The 21,223-nt window shown below is 36.4% G+C and overlaps 1 protein-coding gene across 2 annotated transcripts in view; it reads right to left on the minus strand.

Moving 5' to 3' along the window:
* Positions 1-20,758, minus strand: part of APOB (apolipoprotein B) — a 37,586-nt gene extending 16,828 nt beyond the window's left edge. Inside the window, exons 1-23 of one of the 2 annotated variants that reach the window (XM_054195725.1) lie at positions 20,602-20,758; positions 18,915-18,953; positions 16,131-16,246; positions 15,109-15,254; positions 13,935-14,088; positions 13,594-13,749; positions 12,460-12,584; positions 12,187-12,272; positions 11,184-11,403; positions 9,929-10,156; positions 9,622-9,739; positions 9,353-9,499; positions 8,069-8,280; positions 7,480-7,717; positions 6,756-6,932; positions 6,264-6,455; positions 5,326-5,493; positions 3,919-4,130; positions 3,193-3,375; positions 2,847-2,968; positions 2,023-2,233; positions 566-741; positions 244-431 (exon numbers count right to left, since the gene is read on the minus strand). In XM_054195725.1, the coding sequence (XP_054051700.1) occupies positions 244-431; positions 566-741; positions 2,023-2,233; positions 2,847-2,968; positions 3,193-3,375; positions 3,919-4,130; positions 5,326-5,493; positions 6,264-6,455; positions 6,756-6,932; positions 7,480-7,717; positions 8,069-8,280; positions 9,353-9,499; positions 9,622-9,739; positions 9,929-10,156; positions 11,184-11,403; positions 12,187-12,272; positions 12,460-12,584; positions 13,594-13,749; positions 13,935-14,088; positions 15,109-15,254; positions 16,131-16,246; positions 18,915-18,953; positions 20,602-20,659 (3,672 nt within the window). In that variant the 5' untranslated portion in view covers positions 20,660-20,758. The remainder of the gene's footprint in view (positions 1-243; positions 432-565; positions 742-2,022; positions 2,234-2,846; positions 2,969-3,192; positions 3,376-3,918; positions 4,131-5,325; positions 5,494-6,263; positions 6,456-6,755; positions 6,933-7,479; positions 7,718-8,068; positions 8,281-9,352; positions 9,500-9,621; positions 9,740-9,928; positions 10,157-11,183; positions 11,404-12,186; positions 12,273-12,459; positions 12,585-13,593; positions 13,750-13,934; positions 14,089-15,108; positions 15,255-16,130; positions 16,247-18,914; positions 18,954-20,601) is intronic. The other variant, XM_054195726.1, reaches the window with a different exon arrangement.
* Between the last annotated feature and the right edge of the window lie 465 nt (positions 20,759-21,223).

Genomic DNA, 21,223 nt, shown 5'->3' on the forward strand with positions numbered 1-21,223 from the left:
TCAAAGTAAATAACAAGTTTTAGAACTTCCCAGTAAGTTATCTGAAAGCCATTGTAACTATCCGTATACTGAGCCCTAGGCATCTGATAAAGTGACTGGCTCGATCAAAGTTGGAAATATACATCTTATTCAATACGATGAGTGCTTTTACAAGAAGTTCCCATTTTGGCTTCCACAGGGGAGGCAAGAATTCACCAAGGCTATGTGGTCAAGCTGTAATATCTACTGTAACTTGAAACATACCACGATAAATTGTGACACAATATGTCGCAGTGTCATATCTGTATGAGCCACTTTCCGATCCAGCAGTTCATTGGCATGCTTCTCGAAAGTTTTTGGGTAGTCTGAAAAGTCAACTGGGAAGCCAGAAGACATTTTCTTCACAGCAGCACTGGCGCCTGAATTCCACTCTAGCTCAACTTTCTCAGAATCTGAAAATCATGAATTTAAAAGAAAAAGGTTAAATGAGTAATATTCTTATTCTATGTAGGGATATACTATAAACTAATGTAACAAGATGCTTAAATTTATAGGTTGTACACATGGATCATGTTTTTGCCCCTACCATATCTGAGAAGTACTCTTTCTGAAACTGAGTTTCCATGAGTTGTTGCAGCTGCGTTCATCTGAAGATATCCTTTGGTTGGTGAATAATTAACCAGCGCTTCAGTTCTAAATTCAGTTTGCAGGCGAGGAATAGAAACGGTGCCTCCTAACATTGCCTCTTCCATTCCAGCATACCTGTGAAAGCAAAAAGTAAATGTGAATATAAAAAATTTCACTCTAATTGTTCACTTATGTTTCAGGAGCAATTTCAGCATCTAAATCTATAGTAAAGGTATAGTAGGTGTTAAAAAAAATAGATTGAATCAAACTTGTAAACTCTGTTCCAATTCAATGAATGTTTTCAGCTTCTGCTAGTTACTTTGGGAAATCTACAGTAAATTATTATACTGCTACTGTGCAGATACACACAATAATAATTCTGTATTAATTCCGTAATACTGAAACGGATGGAAATATGTACCTGTCTTGGTAAAGTTGTACCTGAACCAAATTCTGAACTCCTTACTCAAGCTGAATTCACTACTAAAGGATACAGACTGTGGCCATGAATCACATAGGAACAAAACACTTGACAAAATATATTATGCCACGGGGCTTCATTTTCCTTTATTCACATTTATTTTATATCTCTGTAACTTTGTTGACTTGAGCAAACTTCTAATATTATGTTAGTGCAAATGAAAGGGAATTGAGGTCCCTGACATCTGTCCAAAGCTCCCACTGATATCAGAGGCAATTCTGCATGAACAGCAAAGACAAAGACTCCCTGGGGCACCATCAAGATCACAGAATTCCATGGAAGATTGAGGTTTATTAAAGAATGTGATCAGCTCATTGCACTATGGGCTTGTGAGGCAGACAATTTTAGAAACCCTGGCAGGCTGAACATTTTTGTTAGCTCCCCTGTAGGTGTTCCCGGAAATATTCTCATCATGAAGCGTGGGAATTTTTACAGGAAGCTCTCAGTTATTTTTGGTTTTGTTGCTTATTGAGTGCCATTAGATTTCTTCATGGGGAGATGTAATAACTTTTTTTTAGAGCTGAACATAACCAGTAAATGATAATACCTCTCTGAACAAATCTTGCCTTGTTTATATCCTTGGATTATCACACCTGCAATAACACTAGTACAATGTCATTCTTGTAGTCATGTGTGTGCAAAACATGGAAGAATTAGCCCAAGGAAGTTGTAATACAAATTATATATATATATACATATAATAGGAAAGATCAGTTGGTGGACTAGATGTATTTATTTGATGTATACGTGATGGATCACAACTAAAATACTTCAAGGGCTTTTAAAGAGGGTTTGAATGACAAGTTTATATGTCTCTCTATATAAGGAATTTCTCCAAAATGGGATAAAATTTCCCAAAATTTTCTACCTTCAATAAAACCTTTGCTATCTTATGCAAAGGTATCTGTAAAAGCCTAAGTGGTTTTCTGAGTTACCTTATCTGGCCAGTAAGAGTAACTTCAGAAATCTTCTTGTTGTTGAAGTCTAAGACAAAAGTATATGCTTTCTTCCCAGAAATGGATTCATCAGTAATTCTGAAGTTTGTACCAAAGTCAACATCAATATCTGGAATGTGGACGTCACTGGTCAAAATCTTTCTGTCTCTGTTGTACCTGAAGGTCAATGTGGCCTCATGCTGCTCTACACCTGGAAAACATAATGTATTTTGGTTATTCGCAACTATGGAATCTTTTTGGACTTTTCTTAAAAGGAGAATAAAAAAGTATTGACTGGAAATTATATCACCCTGAAGATCTAACACAACCTTTGATGGGTCTGAATTAGAAAGTGGATCATCTTTTATTCTCCTCATCTTCTAAAGCCACCATGGGCTGATCCACTAATCCTGTCACTACTTTTGTTAGGTAAACTTGCTATCCCACAGATTCTGCCTTTGACAAATTTTCTGTTTATGTAGTTCTTCTCAATTTCTATGCTTTACTTCCATATTTCATCAGAAATGGTATTTTTCTCTTGCCTACATAGAACTCATTAACAACTTCCCTTCCTTGCTTCAATTCTCCAACATCACACTTTTATTTAAATCATGGGAAAATATTTTGGGGATAAAATAATCAGGCTCTGATCATGAAAATTTTGCACTGGGATTGCATATATGAAATGAAATGAGAATTAAAGGGTGAAAATAGTATTCCATTTTATACTGTAAAGATTTTTTTAATGATTTATTCCTACAAATATTTTTCACATTAAATGACAGTCAACTGAGCTAAACCAAATTTCTTTTTCAGACTCTTACCTTCTGCCTGGACAGCAAACTTTAAGGTGTCTATCAGGTCATTGTCCTCTCTCTGCAGGCCATAATTTGCACTTGCAGAGTACTCCTTCACTTCACCTGTGGACTCTATTTCAACTTCAAATCTAAAGAAAGAATAAACATATGTCTTGTAAATAACTATTTTGTTCATGACCACAAATAGAAGAAATCATACAGTTCCTGCTAGTTTGTTTTTAAACCTCCTGCTTGTTTGTTTTTAAAGACTTTTAAAGGTAAGCTTTATGTGAGAGGGCAGTGTAGATACTAAGCCCTAAGAGGAAAGGTTAGTTAACCCAAAATAAACACAGTTAGAGCTGATATGACTTACCTGGATTCTCCAGTCAAGGGATAATATGGAGCTGCCTCTGTGGCACTGGCATTAGAGTACAATAATTTGCTGCAGAGATTTAGACCAGTAATGAAAGGCTTGCAAGAAGTCCAGGTTTCTCGGTTCTCAATCAGAGGTGGAATCTCTTCAGTTTTGGCTGGAGACACCAAATGTAGAGTGTTGCTGGAATGGAAAAGTGAGCCGTTCACTCCCAGGACAGGTGTTCAGATATTGTTCTATTAAGAAGCTTACTTTCTGAATAAAAATCACCTATTAAGGTAGGGGTTAATGAAATAACATATGGTGGTTAAATGATCAAGTGGTTTATTATTGTAAGTAATATTATTGATAATTATAATTCTGTGTATTGAGCCATTTACCCTCTCTAAAATTAATATAAGTAGTTCATTTAAATTCAACCTAAAAATAGGCATTGCTATTATAATAAATTTTTTATGAAAGAAAACAAAATAATAGAAATGTTCAGTGTCTTGTTGAAAATTTCAGAAAATAGTGACAAATTAAATAATCTGTAAGCCTTGACTCCCAGTCGCCATTTATCTGGGCTATTTGCTTATCTTACAAAAGAAGTTATCACACTTGTACAATGTCTGGGATTTTTCTGAACGGAAAATTTCTCCATGTGTGCCCCAGTCTCTCAGTTCCATCACAATAAAAGAGAAGGGAAGAACATAGCCTCGAAAGTTCTCATTCAGTTCTCATTACCTGATACTGAGGAGCTTTGTTGGAGTCTTCGGAGCAGGAATGCTGAATTTCAGTTGCCCAGCTTTCATACTAACATGTGCTTCAATTCCAGACTCATGGAATATATTAGAATTCACCTCCACGCCACTTCTAGCAAATTCAGGCATGTTTATTCCCAGGTGTGTTACAAACTCAATTGCTACTGAAGGTTTCGCAATAAGTTCTGCTTGCATCTATTTAATAAAAACAAAATGGTGTATTTATTTGCCCAATTCGCTTCTTCCTGGATCTATAAAACAAATGTAATATGCTTGATAATCTAGAGGTAGGGTTTATAGAATTGATTTTGCTATTCAAAGAATTGTATTCCCAAGTCACATAAGCAGAGGGACCACATAAGTGGTAACTGTGATGTAACAAATACAGCAGGATGATAACACCAAGGAGCCTTACCTACTTCAATGCAAAAATACCAATGCTCCAGAAAGGTTTTGTACATGCAGTTACTTGAATGTATTTTTAAATCTGAAGACAAGAGCCAGTTTTCCATTGTAAAAACAAAATAGCAATTTTCAGAAACAATGAGTAAACTATTCGACAAAAAAGAAATTAATCCAAGATTTGAATTTCTCTAAACAGAAAACAGCTTATTTTCAAGCTTTTGGTTTTGCCATTACAAAAAGGGACAGAATGCAAAATTCTGGAAAAGATTCCAAAGGTAACTAAAAGGCAACCAGTACTAAATTTGAGGACATATTTTTTTATTTTTACTTAAATAGTGTATATGGTGGAAAACTAAAAGTTTAAGTGAACTGAAACTATTGAGAAACTTATATATAATATTGACTGAATTGGAGAAAAATAGTTATTAAAACTGGCAAAAAGAATGGAAATATTTAATTTATTATTTTTTTTAATTTTAACCGGATAATTAATTTCATGTAATATGCTCTTTAATTGTTATAATTTTAAAATGTTTCCTTTCAGATCATTTAACTCAGTTTTCAATATTTCTTCTAATTGAAAATCAAAATTTTCACTTTGAATGGGCTACATCAAAATTTTTTATTAACTGTTTGGTTTGAACACCAAATTCACATGCTGTAGCTTTTGTACTAGTCTCATTTGAGAGCCCGAAGAGAGAAATAAACAGAGATTAAAAAGATTATTTTTGAAAGGGTGATTAAAATACTTTGAATTCATAAATTTTATTATGTCTCATGCTTAATGTATTATATGTATTACTTCTTACTTCAATGTAAATGTCATTCACAAATTAACTGGAGACCTCTAATAAGTAAGTTGTTTTTTTCATTTAAAGAGTATTCTGTAGTCTTTAAAATTCTTCTGGTGTTAGAGTTTTATCCCTAAATGAGACTGTAGATTATCAGGAGGAGACAAAATAAAGCAAGGTGTTTTGATGCTTACGCTTTTTTGATGAAGCTTCACGGCTACTTTGGCCCCAGGTGTCGCTATTCCAGACAAGGCAAACTTCAGTTGCAAACCTGCTCCAGTGGGAAGCTCAAACTCATTGTCCATGAACATGTAGTGGACAAATAAATCCCTGTCCACACCTTTTGAGATGGCTTGTGCAATCTGTGAATCAAACAAGGAAATGAACACTAAGAAATCTACACTTTGGAATACGTCCATTTCGTACTTTAAAAACTGATCATTGAATGATTGCAACCGTACAATCCAAAAAGTAATTTCATATACAGTACAGAAACTAATTTCTACAGATTCCATGCTTCAAAAAATATACTAAAGACTGTTTATCAAAATCTTAGCTTTAAATGAATACTAGATTTTATCACCTCCCTTGATACACACGGATCACCTACCTTGACATACACATACAAAGGTAAATTCATTTAGATAACACGTAACATTCTGGCTTCCCCAAAGTCAATGGCAAAGCTTTTTTTTACTTCAATGAGAGAAGGGTTTTACCAAATATTCCTAAACTGTACTACATCTTGCTTTCTTTTAAATATGGCGAATTATTGCTTAATATGAATATACATTTTAGCAATCAGAAATTTAGTAGTATAACAAAATGGCCAGCACTAAGATTTTGGGGATTGTTCCAATAGGTATCTCAATCATACAATAAGATCTGAACCTTCCTTCTTTCCTTCCCCTCACCCATCTTCCAGGAGGACTCCACTCGGTTATTCAGGAGTCTTCATGGGTTTCTCATTGTGCTTCAGACTAATCTGCATATTTTATTTTACATAATTTTATTTTCATGCTAGTATCAAGTATCCATTCTTTACATCATAGATAAACACAATCGAAATCTTAAAAAAATCTTGTACAAACCCCCCAAATTAGTAATACACATTGGTGCATCAGAAACATACCATTTCTGGAACAGTCTGAAGAATTTTAACACTCTTTAAAATCATGCTTCCCAGCAATTTGAAATCATTGAGTTTCATGTACCCAAGTTCTTCTCCCAGGATTCTCAGATATGCTTTTCCTTCGGGAGCCTCCTTGTTGCCCAATTCTTTTATCAATTTTTCAAGGTTAAGCATTATTCCTTTCATGAGATCCTGAAAATTTGGTCAGAAAGTAGTAAAACAGATTTATGAGAAATCTGTAAGATCATATATCTAAACCAGTTACTTACTGAACGCCAGCTAATCTGCACATGCATTTCTTACAGATTTGTCTCCAGAAAAAGGCCCCTCCCACATACAATTAAGAAAAAAACATTGCTAAATAGTATTAAGCATTTCTATTTTAGCTTACCAGAAGAGGAGAAGGCTTGTATACAATAGAGAGGGAAGTGCTGTAATTATTGTGTAAAGATAGGAATGCCGTGCTGCACAGAGAATGTTTTCAAGCTGTACCTGATCCTGCTTGTCATCCTGGGAGTAACCAAAGTAGTCAAAAAGTGCCTTGGAAACCTGCTCTGGCACTCTGCCGTCAACCCAGTACAAGGCCTTGCTTGCAGTGTCTGGGAAAAACCCCTTCTCTCCAAACAAAGCTTCCAGTGTTGGTTCAAACCCCTTTCCATCCAAGCCAAGCTGGAATGAACAGGACAATGCAATAACTGAGACAATTTCCCCACATCTTTGGAGCTTTGCAACAAATAGACTTCTTGGGGAACAAACAATACATTTAAACTTTATCCTACAAGTCTATGATTCTTAAGGGAAGAGACAGAATACTAGGTCTTACAATGAGTTTTATCTCTGTGGTGAGGTCCAACAAAAAACCTACACACAGGCTGTATTTCCCTTAAAATCTACTATGACTACTTCAGTGTGCCAGTAATAATTCATTAGTTTGAAGTCAATTTGTTACAGATGGGTTCATTTTACCCTAGCTGAGGCCTTTAATAACTCCAACAGGGTCGCCCATCCAGTCAGTGGCAAGTGACATCACATAACGGTTGGCTTGCTCTAACACCCATTGCGATCAAATGAAAGTCCCCTTGTAAGCATAGTGATCTTTAGATTTCTCCCAAAGCTTGTAAAAACAATACGTTATTCAGAGGAAGTTGTTAGAAGCAAACAGAAATGAGAAAGAAAACAGCTGAATAGTAGCAAAAGTTTTTGATAATTGTTGTACCTCAAAGATATCGCTTGGGGCAAATCCATACACATTCAGGGTGGTTTTCAGCATAGTCTCTTTAGGAATGTAGCTGTTTGGATCAAACACCACATTTCCCTCTAGTTTGGCAGAGATGGGATCAACTCCAGGTACAGAAACTCTTTTGGAAATCTGATAATTTTGTGAGAATTTTCTGAAATCTTTGGCTGTTGGAACCTGGTTTCCTTTCAAAGCTTCTTCAACTCGGCTTTTTAGACTAGGAAAGAGGACAGCAATACAAATACGATTAGTATAAATTCCAGAAACACATTTAATCTTAGTTGAGGTATTGTTTGTGTTACTTGCAGACATTCTTACAGCTGAGGTGAATATAAATTGCTAGCTCTCTGCACATATTCACAGTAAAAATAAGACTTAAGGGGAAGATAGTAAGCTGGCTCTGCTCTGTCAAAGCCATAGATTTACTCAGCTGATGTGCCTGCTCAAAGAAAACAAACAAGCAAACAAAAAAACAAGCAGAAAATGCATTGCTAAATAACTACCACTGCAATTATGGTCAGAACTTTGTTCTTCCTAGGAGACCAGTATATAACTAAATTTTACTTACTCTTCAATGCCTACTTCTTCGGAGTCTAGGATGTTGGCAATGTGTGAGGCAATAAAGCTTTTCACTTGCTCGTTCTTCTCCTTTGTGAGGACTCTCAAAATCTTTGCAAGATCAGTTGGGGAAGGATCTTTCATCAGAATGAGATACGCCGCTAGACGTTTGTCTGTAGGTGCTTCTCCTTCTTGGAAAGCTTTCAGAAGTGCTGAACGATCCTATATAAATAGAGAAAGGTTTGCACTGATGAGCTGGCAGTAGATGATACTGTTAAACTCTTTTGGGAATATATAGGGTGAAATAATTTCCAGGATGTAATTTTTTCAGGATTGAGTAACTATATCTATACCTTATTTCTATAACTGACGAAAAATTTTTAATTGAAGCTATTCTGATAAAGTTTCTTTTGATAGAAAATGCCATAGAAATTATGATTTTATTAAAAATGATTTTCTTATCCTGTATCTGACAGGTTACTTTTTTGTTTAGAATACTGAGGTTTGATTGTTGGGAATCATAAGTGTTCTGGTTTGCAGAAAAAATCTCAAATTTTGGCTGAAAGACCATTCAGTTTAGGAAAGGGTGGTGATAAGACTCTTCTGCTGCAGGAAAATAAACATAGTTTGAAAATAAATAATAATAAAAAAAATTAAATGCTTTAAATTAAATCACATCTAAGGACATGAGCACCAGCTGTTTCCAGGCTCCCAGAGTCATTAAGTCTTGTCTGGAAACAAGAGCATGTCTCTTAGATTAGAAACTTATAGATATTGAAACTTTCACTACACTAAGATGAAGATGCTGTGTATAATGACACCCATTCTGTAGGAGGTGCTTTAATGTCTCTGGATGTAAACGTAAATCTAACCAGTACTATTAATAACAACAACAACAAAATGCCTGTATAAAATAGGGACCTGGCTTTTTCTTAGTTAAATCCATTTAAATCTGCAGTAATTCATCAGTTAAAGCGACGTTTAAATAAGTAGAACTCCATTTAAGACACACTAACAGGAACAGATCCAAACTTCCCATTTAAGCAGAGGCCATCTATACAGAGCAACTGCATCTCAAAGGAGCAACACGCATTATGTCAGAAACCTGGAGAACTTCTCAGGTACGTGGGTGGAAACTAAACTAACTAAAGGAATTCTAAAAAAGCTGGAGACGGCTAAAAGGGAGATGGCAAAACTATGAAATAATGGGAATGCTTTTGCATATTCCATAACTTCTGTGAACAGTCAAGGTGAGCCGAAGACAGTTTATGCTAGTTCTTGTGACGCAGTTTACCTCCTCAGTAATGGTCATTTTCCTGAATGCCTGGATGGCTGCTTTCTGAACTGAAAGCGATGCAGCTTCACTTCTGATACATGTCTTAAGAAAAGATTTCAGGTTGGGTTTAGCTTTCTCCATTACTGCACCCATGTTTCCAATAGCCTGTCAGCGATGAAAACACAGAAAGATAACAAACATTTATTCTCCACCAAGAGCAGTAGAGTAATATATGTGCTACAATTTAAAATAATAGCCTGCATAAGGAAAGAAGAAAATAAAAATACCCGAAGTGTGAGGTATGTGAGTTCATCTTCCCCAGAGCAATCAGTGCCCAGCAGTGACACCATGAAGTCTGCAACATCTGTTACTTCCTCTGTCACAACCATCTTCTCGTTGTAGAACCTAAAGAGAGAAACACACCAGAAAAAAAAGTAAAAAATAGGAAATGTCTATTTTCTTTATTCTCAAAGAGCAAATTCATGAGATTAACAAAAAAAAATCCTCAAAAAGTGACTACTCTTAGGTTTTACTCTAAGCATTGTAACGTTTTCTTGAGGTTATTTTGTACAATTACATGCTATCATTACTTACTTAGTAACAGCGTGGCTCAAGCCGTAAAAAGAAGCTCTACTTGGCTGATACTGGGCCATGTTAAGAATTTCCCGTATTCTTTTTGGTGTTGGAGAAGGCAATAGTCCCAGGGTGTATGTGATCAGGTCTACCATGAGTGGATTCGCGTTTCCAGTTCTCAGTATTTGAAGGACTGCACCATAGCACTCTGGAGTCCCGCACTGGGTCAGGGCCTGAACTGTGATGGAACTGAAAAGAAAAGAGATAACTTTGATTGATTAATTCCCTGTTTGCAGTTATCGCTGCACGTTGCATGTTTGAAATAAACATTTGACAGGTTTATTAAGTTGTTTTAATGTAAATTATGTATGCTTATGTGTAACTGGAAGCAAATCACACAATCGCTTATCAAAAAGAAGCTTCTTAGTTTTACAAGTTATGCTAATAACATGATTAGCTCTGAAAAACAAGAAAGTATTAACAACACTATAATTACACAGACATATCTTTTTTTCTCCACAACAGACTTTCCCACAACTTTAAGTATTATAATATAATATATTGAACCACTCTGAGGCACTAGCCCCTCTACAGACTGAGGACATAAACTATGTGTAAATTGACTCAAGTCCAGCTAGGACAGAAGAGTAAGGGTGGGGAGTGGAGAGCAGGGTCAGACCAAAGAATCGTGCCCTTCCATGTCTCTCAAAAATCTCACTTTCAGAACTGTGTTCTTTGCAATAAGTCAGACTTGGGAGTTTGCAATTACAGTCATTGTCCTTGAGCAAAACGGCACGAAAGATATTTGGCTACAATAACAGATCCACAGGATTGTGCCTGGCATACACACTTGTGACTTGTGTCGGGGAGAAAAACCCTGTGAGGGGCTGTTATACTCTAATTCATAGTTCAGCTTCTCCAATAAATTTGGAAGCGTTGATGGAGGAATGATCAAAATGACATTAGTTCTTCATAGAAGCCTAGGAGTTTCAGATCTATTTGAATTCTTATACTGTTGTCATATATTTAATGTACAAGTTCCAATCAATTACCAACACAGCATTTCTGATGGAAAAACGTGAAATCCACAGGTTTTACTCTCTCTTCCTTCTTTCTCTCTCTAGATAATACTGATGATACTTATTTTTCCGAAAGACACTCTTTACATCTAATTAACCTCTAATTTAACACTGTTTGCAGCAAATCATCAACTTTAGAATGGATTTGCTCTGGCATTGACACGTGGTGTACTTACACAACGAACTGTGTAACGTACCTTGAAGTTTCCATCATCTTTGGTACAAGAGAGCCAAGAGTGGTGTTATGTAAACTTCTAAGTCCAGTAACAAATTTGTAAAAGAGTCTTGCTCTCTGCTGGTTCTGCTGGGAGGCTGTAAGTTTCTGCAGTTCCTGAAGGATTTTCAGAACAGCATCCCCCTGCCTAGGAAATTTGGCATCTGTACTTTCCAATGCAAGTCCTTTCTCTTCCAGTTCATCTAGAAATTAAAAAAAAAAATTTGCATTCTTTATGTCATCATCAAGGAGCTATGTTAATTTTTCAACTTCTGTCATACATTCAGTATAAATATAAAATCTGTAGGTTGTTTTATATGAAAATTGTTGAAGTTTAACAGCTGAGCAGTTTCTAAAAAATAATGGAATGGAATTTAAATGTAATTCTCCCCCAAATTAATAATAATAATACTTATTCATATAAATTCTTTTAAATTTTTATGAAGATGATTCCTTACCACCTTTTATATTAGCACAGTTTGCTTTTTCAACTTCTAATGAATATATCTTGGGAGAAATATGTTATGACTAGCAATAACAAATTGCAAGGCATCTCAAAGTAGTGTGTTTTAGAACCAAATGTAGAGTAATCATGGACTGTTTACATTTGGTAGCTGAAGCTAAAAGTTGCATAAGAAATTATGGTTAGCTAAAAAGGGATCATTAAACTCATTTACAATAAGATTAAAATTACTTTCCAAGTAAATTATAACTTTTTAATAATAAATAATAATTTCAAAATTAAAATGAAAAGAGAAAGATTATTTAAAATTATAGAGTGATTTTGAACTTTTCAGGCTTTTCTATTTTATATGCCAACCTTTTTACTGACTAAATTGATCAAATTTCATTAAAAATTAGGAATTGTTTTGGTCATTAACTGCATAGTTAATGAATTCCGGGTTTAAAAAACGTTGTTGTCCCTGTATTTGACATGTATTTATATTTTCTCCCTGTATGTGTATTATTGAGAATTTCAGCTATACCTCCATCGAAATTTCTGTTATTGATCTTTGGGGTATCTTCAAGCTTCAGTGTCTGGTTGACCTCTGTCATCACACCATAGCGATTTCTGGCAAACAAAGAAAAATCGAGCACTTTAGTTGAGTTTAAGTGCCTTTGAGGCATCTTTCCATGCTTTGTCCCTCCTTGAGAACAAAATGCGTATTTAGGGATGAAGTCAGGGCAGAATGTGATACATCATCATTCAAAATGAATATTTATAAAGAAAGGGTATTGAGAAACAGCGAGCAACCTACTTGTATGAGGAAGGCAGAAACAGGTGTTTTTCACTGCAGACAGCGTCTCTTATATGCCTTTTCTTTGCATCAATATTGTAATGACAGAATTGAGTGCTTCTTAGAAGGGTAGATAACGGGATATTCTGTAAAATGAATAGTTTGGCAGTCATTTTACTGAATAGTATAGGAAACAAACATAGTTTTAAAGGCTGCCACAGTTTTCCTGTAATATTAACAGTTACAGCATATTGGAAACAAAGGTGCATAACTGGAATCATTCTCACACAAAGACAAAATTGTGCCAGCATCAATCTTTGGTCTTAAGTCTCTTCTCAGGCGAAAAATCCAACTGAAATTTTCCCTCAGGCCTTACTAACGTGTTTGGCTTAGCAGTTACTTCATGATGGATCCCCTGCTGCCTACCACAAAGGACTCCTTCATAGAAACCAGTTTGTAATTTTTAGAGTAGTTCAGGCTCCTCATAATAGCTGATGCTCTTTTTAATTTCACTCTTATTATGCACATTTTTAAGATTTATATAGTAAGCTGTAAAAGTGGAAGAAATTGTAAAATGTGCTTTTTTTAGCATGGTATGAAATCTTGATTTATTTAATTTTTTTTGAGGGAAAACATTCAAAAGTACAGATGCCATGACACCAGGAAGAAATCTGCCAATATTCACGCAAGCAACTGCAGTTGATCGTTGTGGATTCACAACTAGCCTCAACAGCATGTCAAACCATTTACTTCGGGGCATTTAAAACCCTCTTCTCCTGCACATTGCATACACATCAGCAGGGGTTTGGTGGCGTTTTTTACATGAAATGGGAATGTTGAAAGTTTTGACCCACAAAATTAAAAATTTGGATGTGATCTGATAGGTTAACGTGCAATCAATAACACTAACTCCATCTATGAAAAGGTCTCCTTTAAAAATTCTTCAGAAGAATATGAAAGAAAGTAATTACCCTCTTTCCCTGAATCTGTTTTTTCTCTATTGACTGCCAACAAAACCACAGTCTGATATAATGCAAGGGGGCAGAAAACCCATTTAAGTTTTAGAAGATAATTACAAAATTTACTTATTGTAGTAGTTGTTTAAATGATTTAGTGAAGAATGTTATATCATAGAATTTTTGATAGTATACTTACTAGTCCCTTTACAATGGCAATAGGGCTGACATAATCTCTGATAGGACTGAAGTTGTCACAGGCTTTCAGGTCCCTGTTAATTGAAATATCTTCTGCTACATTTCCTTTTCTAGATTTGAATTCAACTTCACTGTCACACTTTCCATATACAGTATCCTGGAAAGAAGAAATAAGTCAGTGTCTTTGTTTATGCTGTCACACATTTTCTGATCTAGCTGAAAGGCACCCTTTCTCATCTGAATTTCCAGGTCTTTTGAAAATTGTGTTCAGGAGTAACTCCACTAGGTGAGATTTCTTCCATTTGTTAAGGAAATAAGGTGAATGCTTTTCAAAATACCTACCATGGGAATTGTTTTTACGTTTTCTACTGTTTCTGTTGGCACAAGTAGAGCTGAGATGATCCCTCTCTTGAGATTCAGTACATTCAGAGGTTCGTCCTTCTCTGGATACAGCTTGACTTTTGTTCCATCCTGAATGCTGAATTTTAGCTCATGTCTGTCCAAAAAAACCCCCAACGTTAGTATGAAATCATGTTAAAGCCGCCCACATGTTATCAATAAACTTCTGGGCTATAGCTAAAGCATTGTGTTTATCTTGGTCTACCATTATTTACTATTCACGGTTGTTCCTATTACAGAGTACTACTATTAAAGCAGAAAAATTTTAGCCAAGGACATTCTGATATCACCAGACTACGTCATCTAAGGACAAGCAAATATCAGGAGCAATGGCTGGAAGTTGGAATTGCACAAATTCAGAGAGGAGATAAGTAAATTTTTAAAATGAGGTAATTATTAACCACTGCAATAGGCTACAAAATGATGGGAAGGATTCTCTACTAGTTGCAGTCTTTAAATAAAACCTTGATTATTTTCTAAAAAACGTATTTTAACACTGTCTGAAGCCGTTTGGAGATCTATGGCTTGTCAAACAAGATGGACTGGATACTGAGGCATTGAAATAAGCATGAAGGTGCACAAGTAAAACACGCACTGACAAGCACTGGGTGAAGGGAGTAGCAATAAGTTACGAAAGCAGATAAGTAAGGAAAAGATAAGTGCATAGGTCATTAAAGACCATGATAGGAAACCTGGACTTCAGTCTCAAATGCCCTTCTATTGCACAGTCTTAGTACCATGTCAGCAAAGGAAAATTATCTTAAAATGGCTGCAGATAGCCATTTGAGAATTTGCCTACAAGAAGGAACATTCCACTTGCAATAACCTTTTCAGGGACTACCCAACATTTTCCTGATGTAGATGATATAAATGACAAACACAGGCTAGGTGAAAATTCTGGATGGAAAAAACCCTACCCCACTAGCAATTGAGAACTGTGCCAAGATAGCCCTAAATTATATCAGGGAGAGTTTTGCTGTGGAACCAGCTTATAAGTCTACCATGTTATCATGAAACGTGTTCCATGCCTGGAAAAAACATAGTCAGGGTGGACTGTAACACTGAAGCCTGTTCCATGTCAAGGCTACAGGTATTGATGATAATTGATATTTCTTACTTGGACATGGCATTTGCAAAGTCCTCAGAGTTCTTCGACTTTTTCAGCATGGCCCTTCCCTCAGTGTCAACACCAAAAGTCTCCCTCAGGGAGCAATGCATTGTCCTCAGGATGAAGTGGCACAGCTGTGGTACCTCCAGTTCAACCTGAAAGCACAAATATGATGTGTTTATCCTTTTTTCATTATCACGTTTCCAGGTTCATCCAGTTGCAGTTTTGAAAATAAGGTATTCCTTGGGTTTTGTAAGGTGGCAGAATCACCCTGCTAGCAGCTGTTTGGAAAGATTCCAAAGTACTCTGAATAGCTTAAGGGAACATGAGAGAAGATATGAAAGCAGGTATTTGCTTGGCTAATGGCATGGAGTATGCTGCATACACAGTAAACAAGTAACTTAGGTTCTGAAAATTTATAGTACTAGAAGGACTGTATGAAAACTTCAGTCATTACACTGATCAATGTTTAGATTCGGTCAGAACAGTGTGTGCTACATAAAAAAATATTTTCCCTAGTTACTCCATTTCAGAAAAAAAAAAAAAAAAAGATGGGAAAGTTTTGGGCAAGGTGGAGGGACATTGGGTAGTTTAATGGTCTACAGGACCTTTTACTCCTACAGCCCTGATCCTGGCTTGAGCATTACCATCAACAGGCTATCAAGTAGTCATGGCATCAATGAGCTGTTTTGGTTCAACTTCTAGAATTGTTTGGTGGACATTGATAGACTCAGCCTGGTAGCAAAGGAAAACTGAACTACCAGGTCCTCCCCCTCTCTCGTGTAAAAGTACAGCCCAATCAGGATGGAAATGCACGGGCACAGCAGTATGAACCACCTCTGCCTCTGAGGAGGTCTGCCATCCTCAGCACCTGTCTAGGACAGGGAGGGCTTAGTCCTTAGGACTCTCAACATGTGCCTTTAAAAGAATGATCTTTTTTGGCAAAACACTGAAGGATGCTCCCCGGCTGCCAGCTCCCATGTTATTCCGTATACAGTCCCAATCGATTGTACTTACTCCTCTTTCCCTACCTTGCAAGTGATCTTTGAACCGCTTCGAGAATCTGCTGTTCCCGTGATCCCATTTGATGTTTCTGCTTCATATGAGTAAACATATTTTCTGAGGTGTTTAAATCTGGTTGCATCTTCTGCAATTGGGAAAAAAAGGGTGCTTTTATGACTTGGGTAGGATATGCGTATGACCATACTTAAAATACACGCCTAGTGTTGTGTAACTAAAATGAATGCCACATATAAATGAAACATGAGGACCCTCCCACTATTTCCTTTTACAGAATAGCTTTCAGACAAAGAAGCAATGCCTTCATGTCAGCTGGATACTTTCTGAAGCATAAGACAAAACTTGTGGGAAAGCATACGTTTTGGGGCCCACTGCTCTGTTTGATGAGATCCGAAAACATGACCCCATCTGGCCTTCAAATCACGCCCCATTAACATTAATGACAAAAACAGGAGAAAACCTAAGATATGGAACTGTTTTTAAAATGACGCTATTCCTTCTAAATTAAACCAATCAAATGGTAGTTTTCAAATTGGTCATAAAATGATTCCCTTCAGCTCAGATTTTTCCATAATAATTCAAATGCCAGGAGCTGCTTTATCTAAGTCACATGACTGAGACTGAAAGCAAATAAACACAGAAACAGATATAACACCAAAATTAGCATTCATCAATACCATTTCACCTGAATCTACAGAGTATCTTTTGGCCCCAGACCCTCCTGAAACATGATCTGCTCTAAGTCACATATTAGATCAGCAAATTTTACTAGAGTAGACTCTTTAAAGGAGATAAACCTAAGTTATACGAAGAGCATCCAGAGCAAGACAAATGCACTAAGTTATGTGAAAGAATAAGGCAGGAGTAAGTGTTTCCAGAGCTGTTTCTCTTTTTATCAAAGGAACCCCCAAAACCTAATGGGCTTCCTCAAAAGGATGAATATCACCTGTGTTTAATCTGCTCCTGTTGCTTGCAGAGGCAATTCATCTGTAATTTTAAACTCTACAAGCAGGAACAAATGTGGTAATAGAGACATAAAGGAAAATTATATTTTGTCTCACTGTCATATACAGGGATATGAGATGATCTTTTGGTGTCTGGAATGTGTAACGTAGGCCAAACAATGTCCTCGATTACAATTCACTCCCGTTATAACTGCAAACATCATTTTAAACTCAACATATGATGATCGGGCATTTTAAGTGACTGTGTTAGAGCAGTTACTGTCAGTGACTGCGTTAGAGAAGTTACTGTTCCCTCTCTTTAGACTGAGCAGCTCACTGGGACTGTGAGGTTGTTGTGATGCTGAGTGAAAAGCAATTCTCTAAATTGCTCCCCTCTGGTTATTTGCGACTGTCTGAACATATTAGAACCCTGATCTACTTTTACAGAAAAAAAAAAGGTAAAGTAATCTAAGTGTAAACCCACATGTCTGCCATCAAATCTGCTTGACTTTGCCTGCCTATATCTGCCATGACTGTAGCTTACTCTTCCTCTTTTATAAAATATTTGTCATATCAGAGGCCAGTGGCAATGTCATCTTGCCCTTTATGTCAGAGAATTGCATACTTAGAGAGGAGAACAGAATAGTACTATGAATCTCGTATTTACTCTTTGGACTATCGCTTTTTTTAGCTTTACATACTTCAGCAGTGTTTTAATTGAGATTACTTTCATATAATTGCTAAACAGAATTAATATCATCAATACTAGCTCTCACACAGCAATCAGCATCTTACAAACATTTCAAAACCGACTTAAATGACCCAATTAACCTTAAAATTAACTGCTTTAAAAAAGTTCAACACTATCCCTGTCACTTTTGGCTATCCTGGACTATAACATTGCTTAACTGTACATTCTCAGAAATTTTCGCAACACCAGTATCCACTATGTTAAAGCCAAAAGGCTAATTATTGCTTAATTTCCCGCTTTCAAACAGAAATAAATGGAAAAGGCATAAGGAAACGATCAGATTAGAAATGCAAATACCAAATAATTTATTGTATCAAAAATATTCAAGAAAGTGGCAATGAAGCCCAGACCTTTGAATTGGTTCAGGCAGCTGAAATAAACCCAATTGCCTGGAGATGGTGCTAAAGCATCCAACAAGGGGGAAAAAACAACCCTGAAGATCCAAAGGGACAAAGAACAAAACAACTCGTTTGGTACTTTGACCCTGTGGTGGAACATTATGTATTTAACCAAGCAGTCAGGGCCAGGCCGAGTTCATTATAAAGATAGGGCATAAAATCAGCGTTTCCTGAGTCTTGACTTGTTTAAAGAAATTGCTGTCCTTGCTGAGAGAGTTGATGATTTATTCTACAGGTATTTAGTTAGATATGCAAGTGCGATTCTGTGGGTTTAGCAGTCACTGTGAAGGGTAAATGAGAACTGAGATTCAGCCTACGGTGAGGTGTACTGTACATAACCTCGCCGCTAAAGCTTCACACCTGATAAACAGGGATTTCTAGATTAAGGAATTTGCACCTGACAATTAAGAAATCAACAAAACAATGGGAAGTATTTTCCTAATGGGAGCTTTTTAAAAGTTTAGAAACTCAACCTCAGCTTTTCCGATCTTAGGAAATTTTTGAAATTCTTGGAGCCAAGCCTTATGGATAATTAAATACCTAAAATAAATGGCAATAAAGACTTCAGAATATTGCCATCACTTTTGTTTCAGTTATTTCAGAGGAAGAGACTTATGGGATAGGAAAAATCAGGCTTTGAAAGATATATTCAGTTAATACAGTAACACAAAATAACAAAAGCAGATGCAGAAAATCAGTTACTTGAACATCCTGGATTTCCACTTTCAGGTGTTTCTTCTTCTGTAAAGAACAAAACCAAGAATTAAAAGCTGGGAAAGCAATTTATAGCTATAAAACAAGGACTATGGAAATAAACATACTACATTTTCATTGCAAGACATTTATAATTTATACCAACTTTTGATGAAGTTTGGCACACCGATGTAAATACCAAAGCGCCTACTAAAATGGACAGTACAGAGACAAATCTAGAGCTGCCTTGATATTGTGAACTAAGACCTCAGAATTGGATCTTTAGGTCACTGAGTTAAATTACTTTGCTTTAAACTGAGAAGGATCAGCTTCTAGGCCAACAAGTATTTTCAAAGGCCCTACGTTATGCGAAAGAGAAAGTTTATAAACAATGGGCACAAAATGTAGAGGTAGACAGATGAAATGTACCATATAACACTGTTTATTTCAAAATTCTAGTCTATTTGAGCACACAAAAATACAGCATAATGGATGAATGGCTATATTCTTCTTTTTGTACGTTTAAAAAAGGACGACTGACAATTAATACTACAATTCTCTGCTATTAAATCTTTTCTGAATATTGAGAATTCATTCTTTGGAGGAAAAGAATATGGATTGGAAGCCTATTCAAGTTCAGTAGAATCATTTGCTCCAATCTGTCTTAGGTATGTCCCACATGACTCTATTTAAAATAAAATAAAATATAATCTAGTAAATTTGCTAAATTTGCTGCATTCATTTGACGCTATGTCAGTCTTTGGGATATCACACATAAATGCCAGCACTTTTCACAATATTATCTGCAGACTTTCTAAATTTTCATTCTGGGAATTATAAGGTCGACCACTCTACAGAAATATATTTTAATGCTAGTTACACTAATAGCAGTAGCAACAGTAATACTACTATTACTATTACAATAGTATTAACATTAATAATAACCATTAGAAACAAGGGCATCCTTTAAAGTTGTATAACATCAGTCAACAACAGAATGTTAGCTCAGCAAAGGTGTATTTATGATGAATTTGATCTGCATATAAAACCAGACCTGCGTAACTGGCCCCAGACTCACTTTCTTCCTTAAGGCTCCCGAAGTCTTAACACTACTATGTCGTATTCTAAAAAGCCGCTTCTTGGGAAGCAAGGATAGCTCACAATACACAGCACCATATTGATCTAAGCTGTCATTTCTGATCTTAGGAAAAAAATCTCTATTGGCTTACTTCTTTTACTACTACTGCTGATGACTATGTCTCTTTAACACAAAATTGTATTTCAAATGTCAGTGTTGCTTGCCAAGCACATTTTGCTTTATTGCTCTCCGTCTTCATATTGTGTGCAAAATAGGTTAGCAACAGCTGGGATAAGTCTGTATGGTATCTCCAAGCTACAGTATCTCCACGGGGGTTTAAAAGGACAGAACAACAATTAGGCCAAAAAAAATTATGGGAATTCCTTACAAGTTGCAAATTACATTAAATCTGATCAAAAGACACCAGATGACATTTGTGAATTTTTCTAGGTTGGGATGCTCCTATGATTACACAGTTCTACAGAGGGAAGAGATGACATCTTTGCTTACGCTCTCTAATTTTATAAGCCATTGTCCTGTTGATTTTTGCATTATTGTTTTTTTCATCAGTTCATAAATAAAGCGGCAAAAAGCACTAATATAAAAGGCAGTACTTACGTGTGAGAACACCACTGCTCAGCAGCAGCAAGAGCAGCAAGAGCTGCGCAGGGCCCATGGTGAGCCCTGAACCCTCTTGCTGCTTTCTTTTCCTGTTTTTCCTTCCCTTCCCTCTTCACCTCTTCCCTACCGCCTCAGAGGGAGAATGAGCCTTCTGACTTGGACCTCCATTTATATAGTCCGTAGCAAGCAGCTGAGGCAAACGGTTTAGAAAGCTCAGAGCAAATTGCCAAAGGTCCAAAGGTGAGAGTCCCAGATCCCTACTGCACTCCAGGCAATGCTCTGCTTTGGTTGCTGGGAGTCCCTGAAGGCAGAAGACTGAGCATATACTGGAGATAAGTTACTCTTCCAGTTCATTGGGTTTTTTCTTTAACAGAGTTTTAAAAGTAAAACCCCTCAGCTACAGACTCAAACAATGTATTCAACTAAATTTCCCACGTCTACATAGGAACGATCACAATGCATAAATTATAGCTGGAAGAAATGATCACTGCAGCATGCTTTCAGTATAGGCGCTGAGAGGCTTAAGGGTATGAGTTTTTGAGAAAATGAGAGTATTGTGCAATTTAGTCATCTTCCCTATACAGGCAGGAGAACAGAAGCTGAAGATTTTTTCCTTTGT

Source organism: Rissa tridactyla, chromosome 3 (assembly GCF_028500815.1).
Source record: "Rissa tridactyla isolate bRisTri1 chromosome 3, bRisTri1.patW.cur.20221130, whole genome shotgun sequence".
NCBI classification, from domain to species: Eukaryota; Metazoa; Chordata; class Aves; order Charadriiformes; family Laridae; genus Rissa; species Rissa tridactyla.